Source organism: Podarcis raffonei, chromosome 5, assembly GCF_027172205.1.
Source record: "Podarcis raffonei isolate rPodRaf1 chromosome 5, rPodRaf1.pri, whole genome shotgun sequence".
Taxonomy (NCBI): domain Eukaryota; kingdom Metazoa; phylum Chordata; class Lepidosauria; order Squamata; family Lacertidae; genus Podarcis; species Podarcis raffonei.
The window spans coordinates 92,312,953-92,329,459 of NC_070606.1; the positions used below are offsets into that span (position 1 = coordinate 92,312,953).

Consider the following 16,507-nt stretch of genomic DNA (forward strand, 5'->3'; position numbering starts at 1 on the left):
AGGGGTTTTTTTTGGTTTTTTTTAAAGTCACTGGCAAAAGATTGCAGCAACTGTTACTAAGGCCTAGAGCTCGGATCTGCCCATACCTGTCCAACAGTAAACAGAGCAACATGGGAGGACTTAGGGCTAGCTGAACACCTTGGTCACACGCTAAGCAAACTACCAACAGGTGTGCTTGCAGAACGGGCTCTCCATCAGCGTCCTGTCATGCATAAAATGTTTATCCAATTTGTCAAGCTAATCTTTCCTCAAATAAGACGAGGGTCTAGGCCCCAGGAACAACCAGAATTCAGGTGGTATAAAGTAACTCTCTCTCTCTCTCTTTTTCTCTCTGTTCCTCCCCCCCCCGCCCCTCCACAACTTATTCCCCCCTCCCCCCTCTTAATCACTGTGTCAATGTTTCCTCGGCTTTAAGCAAACCAAAAGTCATTATATCATCTGTAATGGGAGATATCTTTTGACTGGAGTAGCTGATTTGCCAGCTAACTTCAAAATGCTCCTAAAGGCGCTTGTATCTCTTCCCAAATACACATTCGCAGATGTTTCACAAAGTCAGGTACATCAATGACCTGACAATTTGTTTGACTAGCCGCGGATAATGGCTCTTTGATGGCTAAATTGGGGGGGGGGGGGCTTGTGTAAATAAAATAGATGCTGAAGTTAGATCTATAGTGCTAGTTTGCCACGATGAATGGGTGAGACCAGTGGCCCGTATGGGGTGAGTGACTCAGCATTTCAACCGCAGACACTGAGCAATCGGAGGTCATTTGCAGGAACGTTCATGGGCAGGACATGGTAGTGACATACAACCGCTCTTGCCAGGACTGGCAACCACAGGAAATCTGCAGGTGCAGCATTTATTGCTGGATCTGAAACTCAACATCCTGAGGACACCGGCTTCTATTTGTTTCTAGAAAATAGGTTTCTAGCCCTCATGGCTGCAGAAATAGGCTTTAACCTCAGGTGTGTGACCTGAGGCCCAGGAGCCAAATTCTACCTTTCAGGCGTCTCCATCTGGGTCTCACGACTCTCCCCAGGCCACACCTCCTTCTTAGCCACACCCACTTTCTCCAAGCTAATCGTCTCATCAAACTTGTTTTGCACCCTCCTGTATATATATTTTTTTGCCTGGCTGGAATGCACCCTAGCACTCTTTCTTGCTTGGGTAGAGGATAGAGAGGGGCAAGTGAGTGTGGGTAGAAACTAGCCTACTGTGCAAAGGTGAAATTTACACCAATTGCTCCTCCCCCTTTGCCTTTGGCCCTGCCCACCACTCACATGTGGCCCCTGGGAGGCTGCTCAGAAAGGAACGAGGTCCCTGGTCTGAAAAAGCTACTGCACCCTGTTTTAACTACCGTATTTTTCACTCTATAAGATGCACCAGACCACAAGACGCACCTAGTTTTTGGAGGAGGAAAACAAGAAAAAAATAATATTCTGAATCTCAGAAGCCAGAACAGCAAGAGGGATCGCTGCGCAGTGAAAGCAGCAAACCCTCTTGCTATTCTGGCTTCTGTGATAGCTGCGCAGCCTGCATTTGTTCCATAAGACGCACACACATTTCCCCTTACTTTTTAGGAGGGAAAAAGTGAGTCATAGAGCAAAAAATACGGTAATATGTGGGCATCAGGTGCACCAACTCTAGGAGGCAGAGGTGTTGCCAGGGCCCTCAATGTTCCTTAGCAGGGGGCTCAGCCCCTCAGTATGGAGGGTGCAGAGGAGGTCAAACCACCGAGCCAAGCACAGTACAGCATCAAACAGAGGTTCCTCCTGAGCACGAGAGAAGAGGAGCCATGGCCATTGGAGCTGTACAGCACTGGGCAAGGCTTCCTCCCAATGACATGTCTCCTCCTGGTGTCTCCCCCCCACCCCGCACCCCATCTTTAGCCCAAGGCGGTACCTCTGGTGGGCATGGCAAAATGCCACACCTTGAAAAGACTTCTAGGATTTCTGCAATCATTCAGTGAGTTTTGCGTGCTCTGTAAGTCATTGTTCCATCTCTTCGTCATGCCCAGAAGAGGAATACGTTATGCGAAGGAAAGATGAATAGGCAAGTGTCATCTAATCTGCGTAATTTATTCAGTGCACAGAATTTATTCAGTGCACAGAATCCAGCTTTTACAGCAGGCTCTAGATTACCTCAGTACAAGTTAGAAAAGTGCAGCCTCACCTGTCTGTAACCAACCAACACAATTTGATAAAAGAATATGCCTCAGAAAATGGGGGTTGCACTTCCAGTTATCACAGCGAGCCCACCTCCAAGAGATGAATCCTCAATTTATTCACATTTTCCCTTTAAAAAAGACAATTATATGGGGGGGGGTGATTGATTTGCCTGGCACTTCACACACCTGCCTTCCTGAGCCATTCCCCCTTTCCCAGCACAGGTGAACTTCCAGCTCATTTCATCCCATTTAATACATTTGTACACTGATGTCCTTCGAGGGGTGAGCAGTGCAATTAAAATAGCCACTAAAAAGTTTTCAAAACAAGCAAGAAAAGCAGACAAACACAATACAAAATGCATACTGAATTGCCACTAGGGCAAACCCTGGCGATGTAGGAGCATTACCACTGACCGTGCAAACTGCAAGCTGTGTTCAGCATGGTGGCCTCTTTTTCTCTACCTTGGCTTTCTGAATTTCACTTGGCAAGTAACAGTAGAATTTTCGCTGGCAGTGATTGACAGCTTCTGGCACACGCAATTCATTTGATTTATCTTCTGATTTATGAGTGATAACACCCTCGAGGGCGTGTCTGCCTAAAGACAATATTCATCTTTTTCTTTGTCAGGTAACATCATTCTGCCTTGTTTTCGCGATCCTTCTGAAGTGTATGCTGTATTCTCTGCTGCTGCTGTTTGGCGTACATCATTCTGAAAGATCCTAAAGAGCTATAAATGCAATCCTATGCCTATTCTGATGCAGGCTCCCTTGAGTTCAGTAAGTACGCCTCTGCTCTGCCTCCACAGTCAGAGGCTGTAATCACATTCATTTAAATGGGTCTACTCTAAATAAAACACAGTGGGCTACCACCCCATTATGCAAGTATTTTAACTTGAAGTGAAGAAGATTTGTTCCCCAAAGGTCTCCTCTGTGAATTCTGATCAACAGCATCTGTGTGTTCAAATGCTCAGAGAATAGCCAGCTTGGGAACCCAACTGGGATGAGCGATCGGGTTAGGAAGGGAAGGGAAATAAATGAAGAAATAAATATTAGCCAGGCACTCACAGAATATTTTATAGTTATATTTTATTTCATAAGCTGATGGTTTGTTGTCTGCTTGCTGAGAACTAACATACCATAGCATTTAAGCTGTTGCCCTATTCTCACTCAACTGGGAAATTAGGTCCCTTTACACTCCATGGGGCTTACCTCCGAGTAAACACGCATATCATTCCACTTATTTGACATTGATTGATAGATGACATGCAATGGTATTTAGTACACTTGGTATGTCATGCTATATGCTGTCTTTGATAGGGGACAGCCTGCGAGTTTTCATATTTGATGCCTCTCCAACTGCAGAAAGATAGAAACACGTCAGCAAACCTAAAGCAGTTTTATACACACACACACACACACACACACACACAGTGGTACCTCAGGTTAAGTATTTAATTCATTCCGGAGGTCCGTTCTTAACCTGAAACTGTTCTTACCCTGAAGCACCACTTTAGCTAATGGGATCTCCTGCTGCCACCGTGCCACCAGAGCACGATTTCTGTTCTCATCGTGAATCAAAGTTCTTAACCCGAGGTAATATTTATGAGTTAGCGGAGTCTGTAACCTGAAGTGTCTGTAACCCAAGGTACCACTGCATCTATATCTATATATCTATATCATCTATATCATCTATATCATCTATATCTATATCTATATCTATATCTATATCTATATCATCTATATCTATATCTATATCTATATCTATATCTATATCTATATCTATATCTATATCTATCTATCTATATCTATCTATAGCTATATATATATAATTAAAAATCTTAATTCCAGATATGTCACATCTGAAAGACATACCTTTGGCTGGATTAAGCTACTAAAACTAGAATCATCTCAGAATTTCAAAGTAACTTGAAGAGGATGAAGCTTAGAATTCAAGTGTTTGGAGGAGTTATTAACAAAACTCTGCTGTCGAGTCCGTTTTCCTAACCCATCCGCTGGCGTTTTCCTCCACATGTCCCCTTGCACAGGTCAGGCCGTCCGTTCATTGTTGGCAGAGAAAAGATTCTTTTCCTCGTGTTTTGTGTTTGAGTTTCCTTTATCCTCTGTGTTTGTGTGCATCATCGTGGACTCTTGTTTGTATCGTTTGTGCAGCGCACGACTCCACATCCAAGAGGTTTGTTAGCAAAGGAGACGTGAACTATGAACACACCGCCCTGACATTTCAGGCAAAAGAAACAGGATCATACAATTCTCTCGGGACCAGCCGCAGACTCATGAGCGAGCCTCTTCAGTATGAAACTCAGGTGTAATTGAGCATGCACAAAGGACGGGCAACATGAAACCCATGAGAATTGTGTCCGAAAGCCCTGCTGCCAGCAGGATTTCCACAGAATTTCCAGCTCTTCATCAAGATCCTGCTTGAGATTGGGTGGGTGAGGCAGAAAACAGGGAAATTCTGTGCAATGTGCCTAATACTGATGGATCAGACCATTGGTCCATATAGCTCAGTCTTGTCTACACTGGCAGCTCTCTAGGGTTTAAGGCACCAGTCCCTTCTAGCCCTACCTGGAGAAGCTGGGGATTGAACCTTCTGCACTCAAAACAGCTGCTGTACCAGCAAGGGTGCCAACTTGAATAAAGTATTTGCTGGGGGGGGGGGAGGCAGGTAAACCCCGCTTTGCATAATCAATCACAATACCATGCATACCATTTGAATGGCAAGGCCCATCAATTTTGGGAGGGCCCAGCCCCCTCAAATATTTTATTGGGGGGCCCGAAGGGACCTCAGCCCTAGAAGTTGGTTCCTATGTGGACCAGTATGGCTCCATCATGCTAGTCACATATGCCGAGGCTCAGGCCCTGTGTGTTGTGATTTGGGGGTGTACAAGTGTGCTATCCCCACACTTAACAACATAGGAACCTTCAGACTTCCCCTGCCCTGTTTTCCTTCCTTGACTAGGGGCCTGGCTGCAGACTTGCATTTTTATAATCTGAGAGAGCTGTATGGAACTCTGTTAATAAGCACAATATGTTACCTGGGCTTATTCATTTCCTTTATTTATTTAAAAGAATTTGTATACCACTTATAATTATACATATAACAAAACCATTCAACTCTCTAACCCAGCAGTTCTCAACCTGTGGGTCCCCAGATGTTGTTGGACTACAACTCCCATCATCCCTGAGCTCTGGCCTTGCTAGCTAGGGGTGATGGGAGTTGTAGTTCAGCAACATCTAGGGACGCACAGGTTGAGAAAGGCTGCTCTAACCGCTTTGAGGGAGCCCATGGTATAGTATCCTTTGGTTGGCCATATTTTAACCCATGTGACAGCAGTGTGCTGCTCTGATTGGTGCTGGTTGCCACTAGGGGTTGCTCTGCACCACAAGCATGATGGCGGCTCTCTTGTGGAATTAATTCCCCAGGGAGTTTTGGCTGTGAACTGGATGAAGACATTCTATTTCTCCCAAGCCTCTTTAGTTGCCAATATTTCAAAATTTTTGTTTTAAGACCACAAGAACCCTACCGGGACAGATCAACGGGCCCCGTAGTCTCCTACCCTATTTCACTCAGCAGTCAAACAATTGTCTATGAAAAGTCCACAGGCAGGGCCTGAAAACCACAGCCTTTCAACCTGTAGCTCCCTTGTAACTGGTCTTCATTGGCATATTGCCTCTGATCCCAGGGGCTGCATAAAGCTACCTTGGCTAGTAGCCAGTAAGGATTAGGGTGGGGGTAGAGAGGAGAAGAATTCAATTTAGTTCACATTATTTCAATGCAAACCTACCTAATTCACACCTCCAGAAACAATGTGTGCATTGAAATGCAGATGCCCTTTGAAATTTGCAAACTTCTCCAAACTTTCTGATGCAGGTTCCCCAACCGAAATGTGCCTACGAAAAGCAGCAGCATATATACTGGAGGAAAAGTGTTCATAAAAGTACACAAGTTGGTGTAAATGGGATACAAAGTGTATTGCAATGGGGAAAATGGGAGAAATTCACATCAAAATACTAACAAATTTAAAAAACAAACTAATGCAGAAATGTGGCCAGTTAAACTCAAGTCGGAAGAAGTAAGAAGTTCAGGAGAAACCAAAAGTGACAGATTTGTCCATCTCCACTCACCAGAGGCAGACCTCTGTTGCATAAATTTGCCCCGAAACCTCCTTTGAAGGGTACAGTTCTCTGTGATTTTGCCCTTTTTGTGATCCATTAGAATCTAGGAGATCCAAATGAAGGGCAAAACCCAACAGGGTAGACAAATTGGTCTGCATAAGTCATAACATCCTCTAAATTTCTAGCCTGCCTCCCTCGCCCCTTTGTCATTTGCGGGGACTCGCCAAACTTCACGCTCCGCTTTGACTACGGTTGTTATCACTTTTCCTAAGGAGGGAACCACGAGGCAGCTTCAAACAGCAAAGAAATCATAACCATTTTAAACAGATTAGATAATTGTGCTTAGCTGCCTGCTGTGATCGTGCTGTGTTTTCATTTATTTCTGAGCTAGAGTAGATGCATCATGTTGAGCAATACTTTCCTTCCCCCCCCTCTTTTTTCTTTTCTTGCAGGGGGTGGTGGGAGCTGGAGGAGGAGGAGGAGGAGGAGGAATCACGTGCAAATACAGGCTAAGTCCTGATAAGAATCCTGAAAGTAAACAATGAATTCCTACTAATGGCTAAGTCACCAAGGTAAGATCAAGTCTAAATACACACCCTTAGTTAAATATGATTTCATTAACTCACATTACGTGGCTCTGCTGAAGTTTTTCTCCTTCTGATCCCTGTCGGGTGAATTGCACACGAGGTTGATCAATCATTTTCTGACAGTCTGTTTGCATCTGCTCCGGGTTCGAAGCAGGGCAGCCTCTGAAAGGTTTCGCTTTGCTTTGCAAGTCTCGGGCAACCACTGCTTCTCTCGGCCAGCTCCCCTTGCTGGGTCACAAGTCTGCCCTTCTCCAGGGGCTAGTGCAGGCATAGGCAAACTCCGGCCCTCCAGATGTTTGGGACTACAATTCCCATCATACCCTTGCTAACAGGACCAGTGGTCAGGGATGATGGGAATTGTAGTCCCAAACATCTGGAGGGCCGGAGTTTGCCTATGCCTGGGCAAGTGAGACTGGATAGGCCTTCTTAGAGAACATCAGGGGCTTAGAAACTTAGGAAGTCAGACCAATATAATTTACTCTGATAGGCAGCAGCTCCCCAAGGCTCCAGGAACCCTACCTGGAGATATCGAGGATTTAACCTGGGGCCTTCTGTATGAGGAACAGATGTTCCACCACAGACCTATGGCCAGCGGCAGCTGTTGAGCAATGAGAATGATTGGGCAAAAGTTGGGGAGATGAAATGGTAGGTGGAGCCGGAGCCAATGACAGACAGTCAACTAACTCTGGTTTTGTCCCGCCCTCCTCCTCCTCCATGTTGGGGTCTCCTCCTGCTGGTTCTCTATCCCTTCTGCAGGCACCATCTGGTTTCGGTATATTTTTAATTAGCTTTTCGGATCTACAAAACAGTTCTCAGCTCCAGGATATCGTCAAACCAGCAATCGTCCTTATCTGTATACAAAATAAACTGTGAAGCATATGTAAGAACGCAAAAACCACAGGTGTATAATAGTTCCGAAAGTTATACTGAGGGCTGCAAGGTGGCCACATAATCACAACATCAAGTTTATGCTATATGTAAACTCCTTGACCAAATCCACTCATAAGCAAGAGGGGGTTCTAGACCATGTTCCTCTTTACCTTGTTGTTGTTTAGTCCGACTCTTCATGACCCCATGGACCAGAGCATGCCAGGCACTCCTGTCTTCCACCGCCTCCTGCAGTTTGGTCAGGCTCATGTTTGTAGCTTCGAGAACACTGTCCAACCATCTCGTCCTCCGTCGTCCCCTTCTCCTTGTGCCCTCCATCTTTCCCAACATCAGGGTCTTTTCCAGGGAGTCTTCTCTTCTCATGAGGTGGCCAAAGTATTGGAGCCTCAGCTTCAGGATCTGTCCTTCCAGTGAGCACTCAGGGCTGATTTCCTTAAGAATGGACATGTTTGATCTTCTTGCAGTCCATGGGACTCTCAAGAGTCTCCTCCAACACCATAATTCAACAGCATCAATTCTTCGGCGATCAGCCTTCTTGATGGTCCAGCTCTCACTTCCATACATCACTACTGGGAAAACCATTGCTTTTACTATACGGACCTTTGTTGGCAAGGTGATGTCTCTGCTTTTTGAGATGCTGTCTAGGTTTGCCATCGCCTTTCTCCCAAGAAGCAGGCGTCTTTTAATTTCGTGACTGCTGTCACCATCTGCAGTGATCATGGAGCCTACAAATGAAATAAAAGTGAACTGAAATGGCCCCTGGTAACTCTTAATAATTTGCCTGTTAATTTCTCCAGAAGAGCAATATCCCAAACTTTAGTATACCAGGTTCTAATATTAGCCCCAATAGTTAATAAGTGGGGGCTAGTTGAGAGGAGACTGAGGTTGGTGGGGCAGCACCCCAATAGCCCTAATGGACCAACCAGCCCCCATTGCCCATGGCCCCTTTCACTTGTTCATTATCCCTTCTGTAGGCATAGTCTGGTTTCTATACATTTAATGAGTGGCAGTGGGCTACCATTATTGAAACAAAGCTGGTTGCTTTGAGGTGAGGTGGAAGTTTTCCTGTAAGTGCCATATCTGTACCGGATCATTCCCATGTCAGGCTTGTCATATCCAGTCAGTAGCACAGTAACAGTCAGAAAGGCATACATTCACAGACTTGGTGGGCAAGTGGCTAAAAAGCATTCACTGCTGCCTGAAAGGCTGCTATAACACAGCAAAGCAAGCAACACTTTTGGAATTATTATTTCCACCACGTAATCCTTTGAGAACAGTGCTTTTGCGTTTCATCTGCTAACAGGTGCAGGCGCCCATTTTTGGGACGATAGGAATTACCAGTAACTGGAGCAAGGGTCTTTGTGACTTCAAGAATCCACATCAGATGTTTTAACAACATTCTCTAGTACAGTAAATGCACCCTTCAGTCTTGCTCAGCATTCTGTAGCCCTTTTGGAAAGTGCTTACAGAGGGTTTTGGTTTTGGTTTTTTAAAAAGTTGTCAGTTGAATGTGTCAAACCAAAATTTGAAAGTTGGTGCATTTGTGGGGGCAGGAGAGGAGGAGGGAAACCAAGCTATTTAGAGGAGTGGGGGAGAGAAAACATCAGTTTTGGTCTTGCCCCCAAACTGACAGAACACCCAAAGTAAAGACAAGGTAAAATGATCCACTCTTCTCTTGAGTCAGGACTTGAGAAAGAAGGTAAATATCCATTCCAAATGGTATCCACTAAAGCACTAAAGGCTTGCTAAATAAACAACTGTGCAATGCCGAAAATGTTCCCAAGAAGATATAGAGGAGAGAAAGAGTTAAGATGGGCCAAAGGAGAACGTGGGGAAAGTGGGCAAGCAGGTTTATTATGTAGAAAACACAGGCAACATCAAATCGCAAGTGGGATGATTATTGTGTAGCAGACTTGTACTGCTGTTGCTCAGGAATGCTAAGGAAACAAACAAACAAACAAACAAAAAATCCATTTCAGTTTTGAAATCAGTGGTTAAAACCAGTACAGCTTTGAAAGGTTCCGTACCCTGTCTTGGTTCAAAATGGGATGCACTTGTATCCAAACACAAAACAGACAAAAAAACATTGCTCATTGGTCTCAGAAACCCCCATGCAAAATATGATTATGATATTTCAAGGGGTGTTCAAATGCATTACAAATAAACAAAAAACATTTCCAAAATATATAGTAAATTTGCTTTGTACATTTATATCTTGCTGTTCTTGCATGGAGCATCCCACAGCCCAATGTTTAAATCCTTACAGCAACTCTGTAAAATGGGCTTTGACTAAGAGAAAGCAACTGGTCCAAGGTCTTCCGACGAGCGACAGGTTTGATACAACATTTGAACCCAGGTCTCCTGAAGTGTACTCTGCAGTCTTGCTGAACATCATGTGACTAGAGAATAGCATTGGCCAACCTTACAGGTCTGTACTCTGGAGTTCCCTGTACCCTGTCTCAATAATGTGTGTGAAGTAGGGCTTCTCTTCTCATGAGGTGGCCAAAGTATTGGAGCCTCAGCTTCACGATCTGTCCTTCCAGTGAGCACTCAGGGCTGATTTCCTTCAGAATGGAGAGGTTTGATCTTCTTGCAGTCCATGGGACTCTCAAGAGTCTCCTCCAGCGCCATAATTCAAAAGCATAAATTCTTTGGCGATCAGCCTTCTTTATGTTCCAGCTCTCACTTCCATACATCACTACTGGGAAAACCATAGCTTTAACTATACAGACAACTATACAGAAAAGTTACTGCCAATCATAGTTTGCAATCTAAATTTAGACAAATGTCATCAATTTGCTGGGGGGGGAGCAGGTCTCTTGTGTGAGTCCCCTTCTTTTGAACAGGACTAGACTGCCCACCTGTTGCAGCACCTCCCTCCCAGCAGAAATGCATGTCCCCAAAACGGTAGAGATTTGCATAAAACTTGCAAACTTTAGAACTAGTCGCTATCATTTAAATAGAAATAATGGCTGCGTACATATTATACAGTACCTTTAAAGCACATTCAAAGTACATTTTCCCATAAATAGTTCCGGGCATTGTACCCCCAACAGAGTTAACAATTCCTAGCAACCCTCAACAAACTATGCACAGTGCCCAGAATTATTTGAGGGAGAGGATGTGCTTTGAATGTGATTTAAAGGTATAGTGCATAGGCGGCCTCAGGACATCTCATCATATTGGCGAAGGCTGTGGCCATGTGACCTGTCTGCTGCCCAGGTGCCAACTCTGGGTTGGCAGCTGCAAAGCCCCTCCTACTGGCTCTTTTATCTTTAAACTAGACTTGAACTGGGCAGCCCTTCAGACGGACAGACTGCTCTGAAAAACAGGACACTGTGGCCAGTCTAAATGGACTGGTGCAGGTGATGCTGCGTGTGAATTGAACCCTAATTAGCCAAACCCATCTTTAAAGATCTTTTAAACCCCAAATTCCCAGCAGCCCTTAAAACTGCAGGGGAAGTGACTCCCTGGGAATTGAGGTCATATCTAGCATTCCCCTTGGCTGTGGTGTCTGAAGCCGCGCAGGCTGTTTGCTTAGTAATCTCCTTGGCTCTGTAAGTTGTTAGGGGTAACCAAAGGCAGCTGATTTCTTAATTGTTTAAGGCAGGAAATCAGCTTCTTTCATTAGTTGCCATAATAATCTTGAGAGCAAACCAGGATTCTGCCTGAGTGAGTTTTTGATCTTCTCCCCTACAAAAGAGAAGCATTTTCTTGGTATCGGCAGTGAGCCTTTATCCTGAGAAAGCTGTTGTTCTCTTAATAAACAGGACAGTGGTTTGGGACAACAACAACAACAATATCAGATTTCTTTCTGTAGTAGGTTCAAGAACTTCTCATGTCTTGCAGTCCTGTGCCTGTTTACTCAGAAGTAAGTCCAACTGTGTCCACTGGGGACTGTTTTTGCTTATTTGTTTATACATCCATTCATACATTCAGAAATGTTTATCCTGTTTTTCTTTCAAAAGTAAACCCAAAGCATATAGAAAAAATGCTGGAAATTATTATTTTATGACACTGTTTTTAATTGTGTTTTATTTCTTGTAGGCGGCCAGGATCGGCTGTCATATAAAATAAAATAAAATAAAATAATGATAAAAGTATACATAGTACACAGTGAAATTACTAAAATCAATTTATACAATAAAACCAAAAGCAGTAAAAGATGATTACCAGTAAGTTTGTGTTTAGGATTGCAGCCTTGGCTCATCAAACAAAAACAGGTTGTTGTTTTTTTGGGGGGGGGCAAGAGGTGGTGAAATGTCCTGAGGGAGGGGGTTGGTTTTGGTGTGTTTATTGTCCATTCTGACCAACTACTCCTTGGCAAAAAACAACGTAAATGGGGGAAGACTCTAAGCACTGTTTAAGGGGCAAGGAAGATCATTACCATAGTAACTGACATGATTTGCAAGGTTTAATCAAGGAATTGCAGAGAGGTGAGCAGTTAGGCATGCCTCTACGGTGAGTAATGAATGTGTGGGCAATTCCTCACTGCAACGATGGATGGGGGAGCACAGTCCAGCCTTTAATGAGCTATCATTCTTTGTTCCTTATACAGAGAGTTCTGTGACTGTGTTAGTTCATCCTTGGGACATTTTGGACTACAGAGAGAAGTGTTTTAGGTTGGTTGGTTGGTTTGGGGAAAAAACCACCCTTCTCATTCACACCAACAAGTGGCTGATAAGTGACCTCTTTAAGTCCAAATCATGTAAAATCTAAATTAACTTGTTTGCAGCAGTTTGCAAGCTGAGCCACAAATCTAGGAAAAGCAGCAGTAGCATAAGGAGGGTCAGTGTGGTATAGCGTTTAGAGACTTCAACTAAGGTGATCAGAGTTCAAATCTCCAGTCTGCGGTGAAATTTGCTGGGTTATTTTTGCTGGTGGCCTAGTGGAGGTGAAGGCTAATGGAGTGCAGATCTGGAAATTTTCTTCATCGAAGGAGTGAGGATTTAATCCAGCGGTTCTCAAACTCATCCCCAGTGACGTCTACTCCACCCTATAAAAAGCATTATTCGGAATAGCAGTTTGCATAACTCACTGAGGAAGTTAATAACACGATAAAATTCAAAACAGTAACAATTAATTGCACAAATACAGTGGTACCTCGGGTTACAGACGCTTCAGGTTACAGACTCCACTAACCCAGGAATAGTACCTTGGATTAAGAACTTTGCTTCAGGATGAGAACAGAAACTGCGTGGTGGCGGCAGCGGGAGGCCCCATTAGCTAAAGTGGTATCTCAGGTTAAGAACAGTTTCAGGTTAAGAACGGACCTCCAGAACGAATTAAGTTCTTAACCTGAGGTACCACTGTACTCAAAATCAAATTAAAACTACTTGGTTTAATTAAGTCAACATAATTGATTAGCTCAACCGTTTTGAGTCCATGGCTCCCTTGACCAACGACATTCTTTCTGCGGCACCCCTGTGGGGCCTGCTTGCCTTATGTCACCCCTTGCCTGCAGAGCTGGCAGCCCCTCACCCCTCCCTTGTGGGGTGTTCCCTCAGCCTCCTCTCCCCTCTCCTCGGGGGTCCTCCAGGCAGCCGCCACAGCCCCCCACCCCCGGTTTCTGAGCCGCCTCAGGTCCTGGCAACCAGCAGCCCCAGAGCCAGCCTTTTCCTGGGGAGATTGTAGCCAGGGCTGCTGCGACAAACAGCTGTGCAAGCCTTTGGGAGGCAGAGATGCGAGAGGGCATCAGAGGACAGAGGGAAGGAAAGAGGGACAGAGGCCAGTGTTGTCCGCGGCACTCCTGACCATCAGTCAAGGCACCCCAGGGTGCCACGACACACTGGTTGAAAACCACTGGATTAACTTGACCCAGTGAGAGTAGTTCTTAAAGTCTGATAGTCATTTATACATACTGCTCCTGTTAGCATCCCCCTAGGTAATCCCATCAACTCTTGGGGGAGGCACCACCCACTTTGGGAACCATTGATGTTACCTCTTGGGGTGGTATTCTGAGATGTGAACAGAGACTTCACTAGCCAAAGGCTAACATGTTAACCACTACTCAAGCCAACTCATTACTCCATGGTGGCTTGCTCTCCTCTCCTCTTCTCTCTCTCACACACCCTCCCATGCCATGAAGAAGATAAAATATGGTCACTTGTTCTGAGAGCTTATCTATTAATAACCCACATCCACATATGTTGTCTTGAGCTCAGCAGATGATGGATAGAATACAAATAGGAAGATAACGATAAAAGTTGTATGCAATGTTAGTTCTGTGGCAGAGTAGAACCACTGAAATTAGTGGACATGACTAACTTAGGTTCATTGATTTTAGTGGGTCTACTCTGAGCAGGCCTTAGTTTGGAAGAACCCATTATTTTTTAAAACAACTTTAATTTTTTTAAAATCATGGTCATACATTTCCTAATCCTTGCCAGGCATGTCCAAAGTCCGTTTTGGGGGCCTAATCCGGCCCGCTAGTCGGTTTAATCTGGCCCCTGTGGCAGTTTATTTCCTGGGGTAAAATCCTAAAAAAACCTCAACGACTTTGGTTGGCCCTTGGGTCAGCCCTCACGGCCCTTCACTTCATAAATCTGGCCCTCTTTGAAAAAGGTTTGGACACCACAAAGCAGGGGGTGTACCTGGCTTGAGACCTCTAAGTGCTTTCCAGATATAGAAGGGGCATAGTCTGAAGCTGCAGGATTCTGGATTCTGAATCAAACCAGCTCTGAGTCTGGTCTGATGGAAAACATCTTGGAACCCTCTGTCCTTTCATTAGAAGAAGAGCTAGATAGGAAGGCAAGAGGTATTTGGTTGTACCAAAAGTACCTAAGTACCAAAAGTTGCTGTGCATGGGGCATTTTTGATTTTGTAAATTTATTTCCCTGTCCTTCCTCCCAGAGAGCAGGACTTCTCCTTACTGTGTTGTTGGATGAACATTTTAGGAATTTAGTATTGTCCATTTGCATTGTACATTGAAATGTTTGCTTGGGTTTTTTTTGGCATTTAATTGATTTGCTCTGTTGGTATTGTATCTTGTCAAGTCACTTGGAGACTTTCTTAAAAAAAAAAGCAACTAACAAATTTAACCAATAAATAAACTCCTGTGCTTACACCCCTGTGTAATATGTCAACAGAAATAAACAGTGGCCTTTTTGAATTTGTCTGTTTGTGTCCTTCATTCAATTTTTGCATCCAGATGCTTGCCTTTTGAGAAGGGTGGGCTGACTCGTTTGTTATATTTTGGTATGGCAAAGCCATCACGAGATGCTTTCAGCTCTTTGCTTCCATGCAGGGAATATTTCTGATGTATTTACCCCTACATGGCAACAGCTGGAGTTTGACACACCAGGACAGGCTTGAGGAGAACTAACAGGCTCTGCTCTGAGTTAAATACCAGCTCCCACCACCTCGGGGCATACTATTAAGGAACACTTGCCATGTGGCACTGACAAAGCAACATCATCTCCTCTGATGACTCTCTTTACTGTGTCAAAAAGCAACATTTGAATTGCTACTTTGACTTCCTTTCCTTGAAAAGTCCGGCATTGTTTAATTGACTTTAATGGATTTCATTGTAATAAAACTAATTTCCAACTGAGCTGTATTTGCATGCATGGACGGTGTCCTTATATTCAGTTTGGTAAAATCAAAGTGGTTTCTTTCATTTCCCCATTGCAGTGGCTCATAGCCTACTCTGAGGGAGTTCATACATTACATTTCCCTTCGGACGATTGCAGCTCTGACTTGATTGATTGAATCTGGGAAATCCCAGCGACCCAAAGGGCCAATCCCAGCACTGATTGGCATTAAAGATAAAACTGTTTCCCAGTGAATCAGCTGCACATTTCTTATGCAGTCTAATTTATTCCGTTAGTATTTTGTTTTCTTGCTGCAAGAGATACTGGCCATATGGCATTCCCTTAAGACTGCACAGGGAAATTCATTGCGGGTTTCAATACAGAGCGCACACATTCAATACACATGTTCTGTTCTGACATGAAGATGACTCCTAGGCACTACTGAGCATGCTGAACTGGTCTATTTGGAGGTTCAAATAATCATATCTGTCAGCGCTGCCCAAGGTCCCAGCTCACACAAGACCAACGCTGCTTCTTGCTCAAGTTCAAAAGTCTTTATTGAAGTTCAGTCTCATTTCCAGACGTGCAGCGCGCAACGCTACATCTATCCGTCAGATCATAGAAGTCCCATCTGAATCTCCGCCCCCCTGACACCAGCTTAAGATTCTAGCTTTACTCCACCTCTTCCTCTGTTCCTTCTTTCTCTGGGTCCTTCTGCTAGTCGGAGTCTCTGCCCTCCGAGATTCTTCTGACGCTGATTCTCCCGACTCCTCCTCCCCCCTCTTTCGGGCTTTAGGACCTGGCTCCCAATCCGGGTTTTCTGCTGTCCCGCGCTCCTCCACATTTGAACTTGGCGCGCGCGCGCAGCCTCCCACTTTCCTTCTGACCGTTACACTTGTGTCACTGCTCCCCCTTTCGGGGAGGCTAGCTGGACCTGCCCTTCCCTCCGTCTCCCCACTCCCCGATGGAGGAGACGCTGGTCCTGACTCCCATGCCTCTTCTCCCCCACTGTGCTCTGGTGGGGGAACTGGCCCTACTTCTCCGCTACTCCTTTGGGACTCCCCTCTGGTTCCCTGTTTATGGATCGTCCCCTCTGGGATTCGCCTCGCCCTTACCATAGGCGCCCCCTCCTGGGAATCTTCTGATTCGCTGGAGAAGCTCATGGAATCTCTCGGTCCACTGTCATATTCCCCTACGCTCC

At 44.8% G+C, this 16,507-nt stretch overlaps 1 protein-coding gene across 5 annotated transcripts in view; it reads left to right on the forward strand.

Moving 5' to 3' along the window:
- Positions 1-6,770, forward strand: part of LOC128414804 (uncharacterized) — a 470,265-nt gene extending 463,495 nt beyond the window's left edge. The window contains exons 10-13 of one of the 5 annotated variants that reach the window (XR_008330734.1): positions 2,794-2,942; positions 4,335-4,611; positions 6,055-6,121; positions 6,752-6,770. Coding sequence is in view for 2 of the 5 variants with exons in the window: in XM_053390626.1 (XP_053246601.1) it covers positions 2,794-2,879 (86 nt within the window). In the remaining 3 variants the exon portion in view is untranslated. Of the gene's footprint in view, positions 1-2,793; positions 3,791-4,334; positions 4,802-6,054; positions 6,122-6,751 lie in introns of those variants that run through there. The other 4 variants (XR_008330733.1, XR_008330735.1, XM_053390626.1 and 1 more) reach the window with 4 other exon arrangements.
- Positions 6,771-16,507: the final 9,737 nt, after the last annotated feature.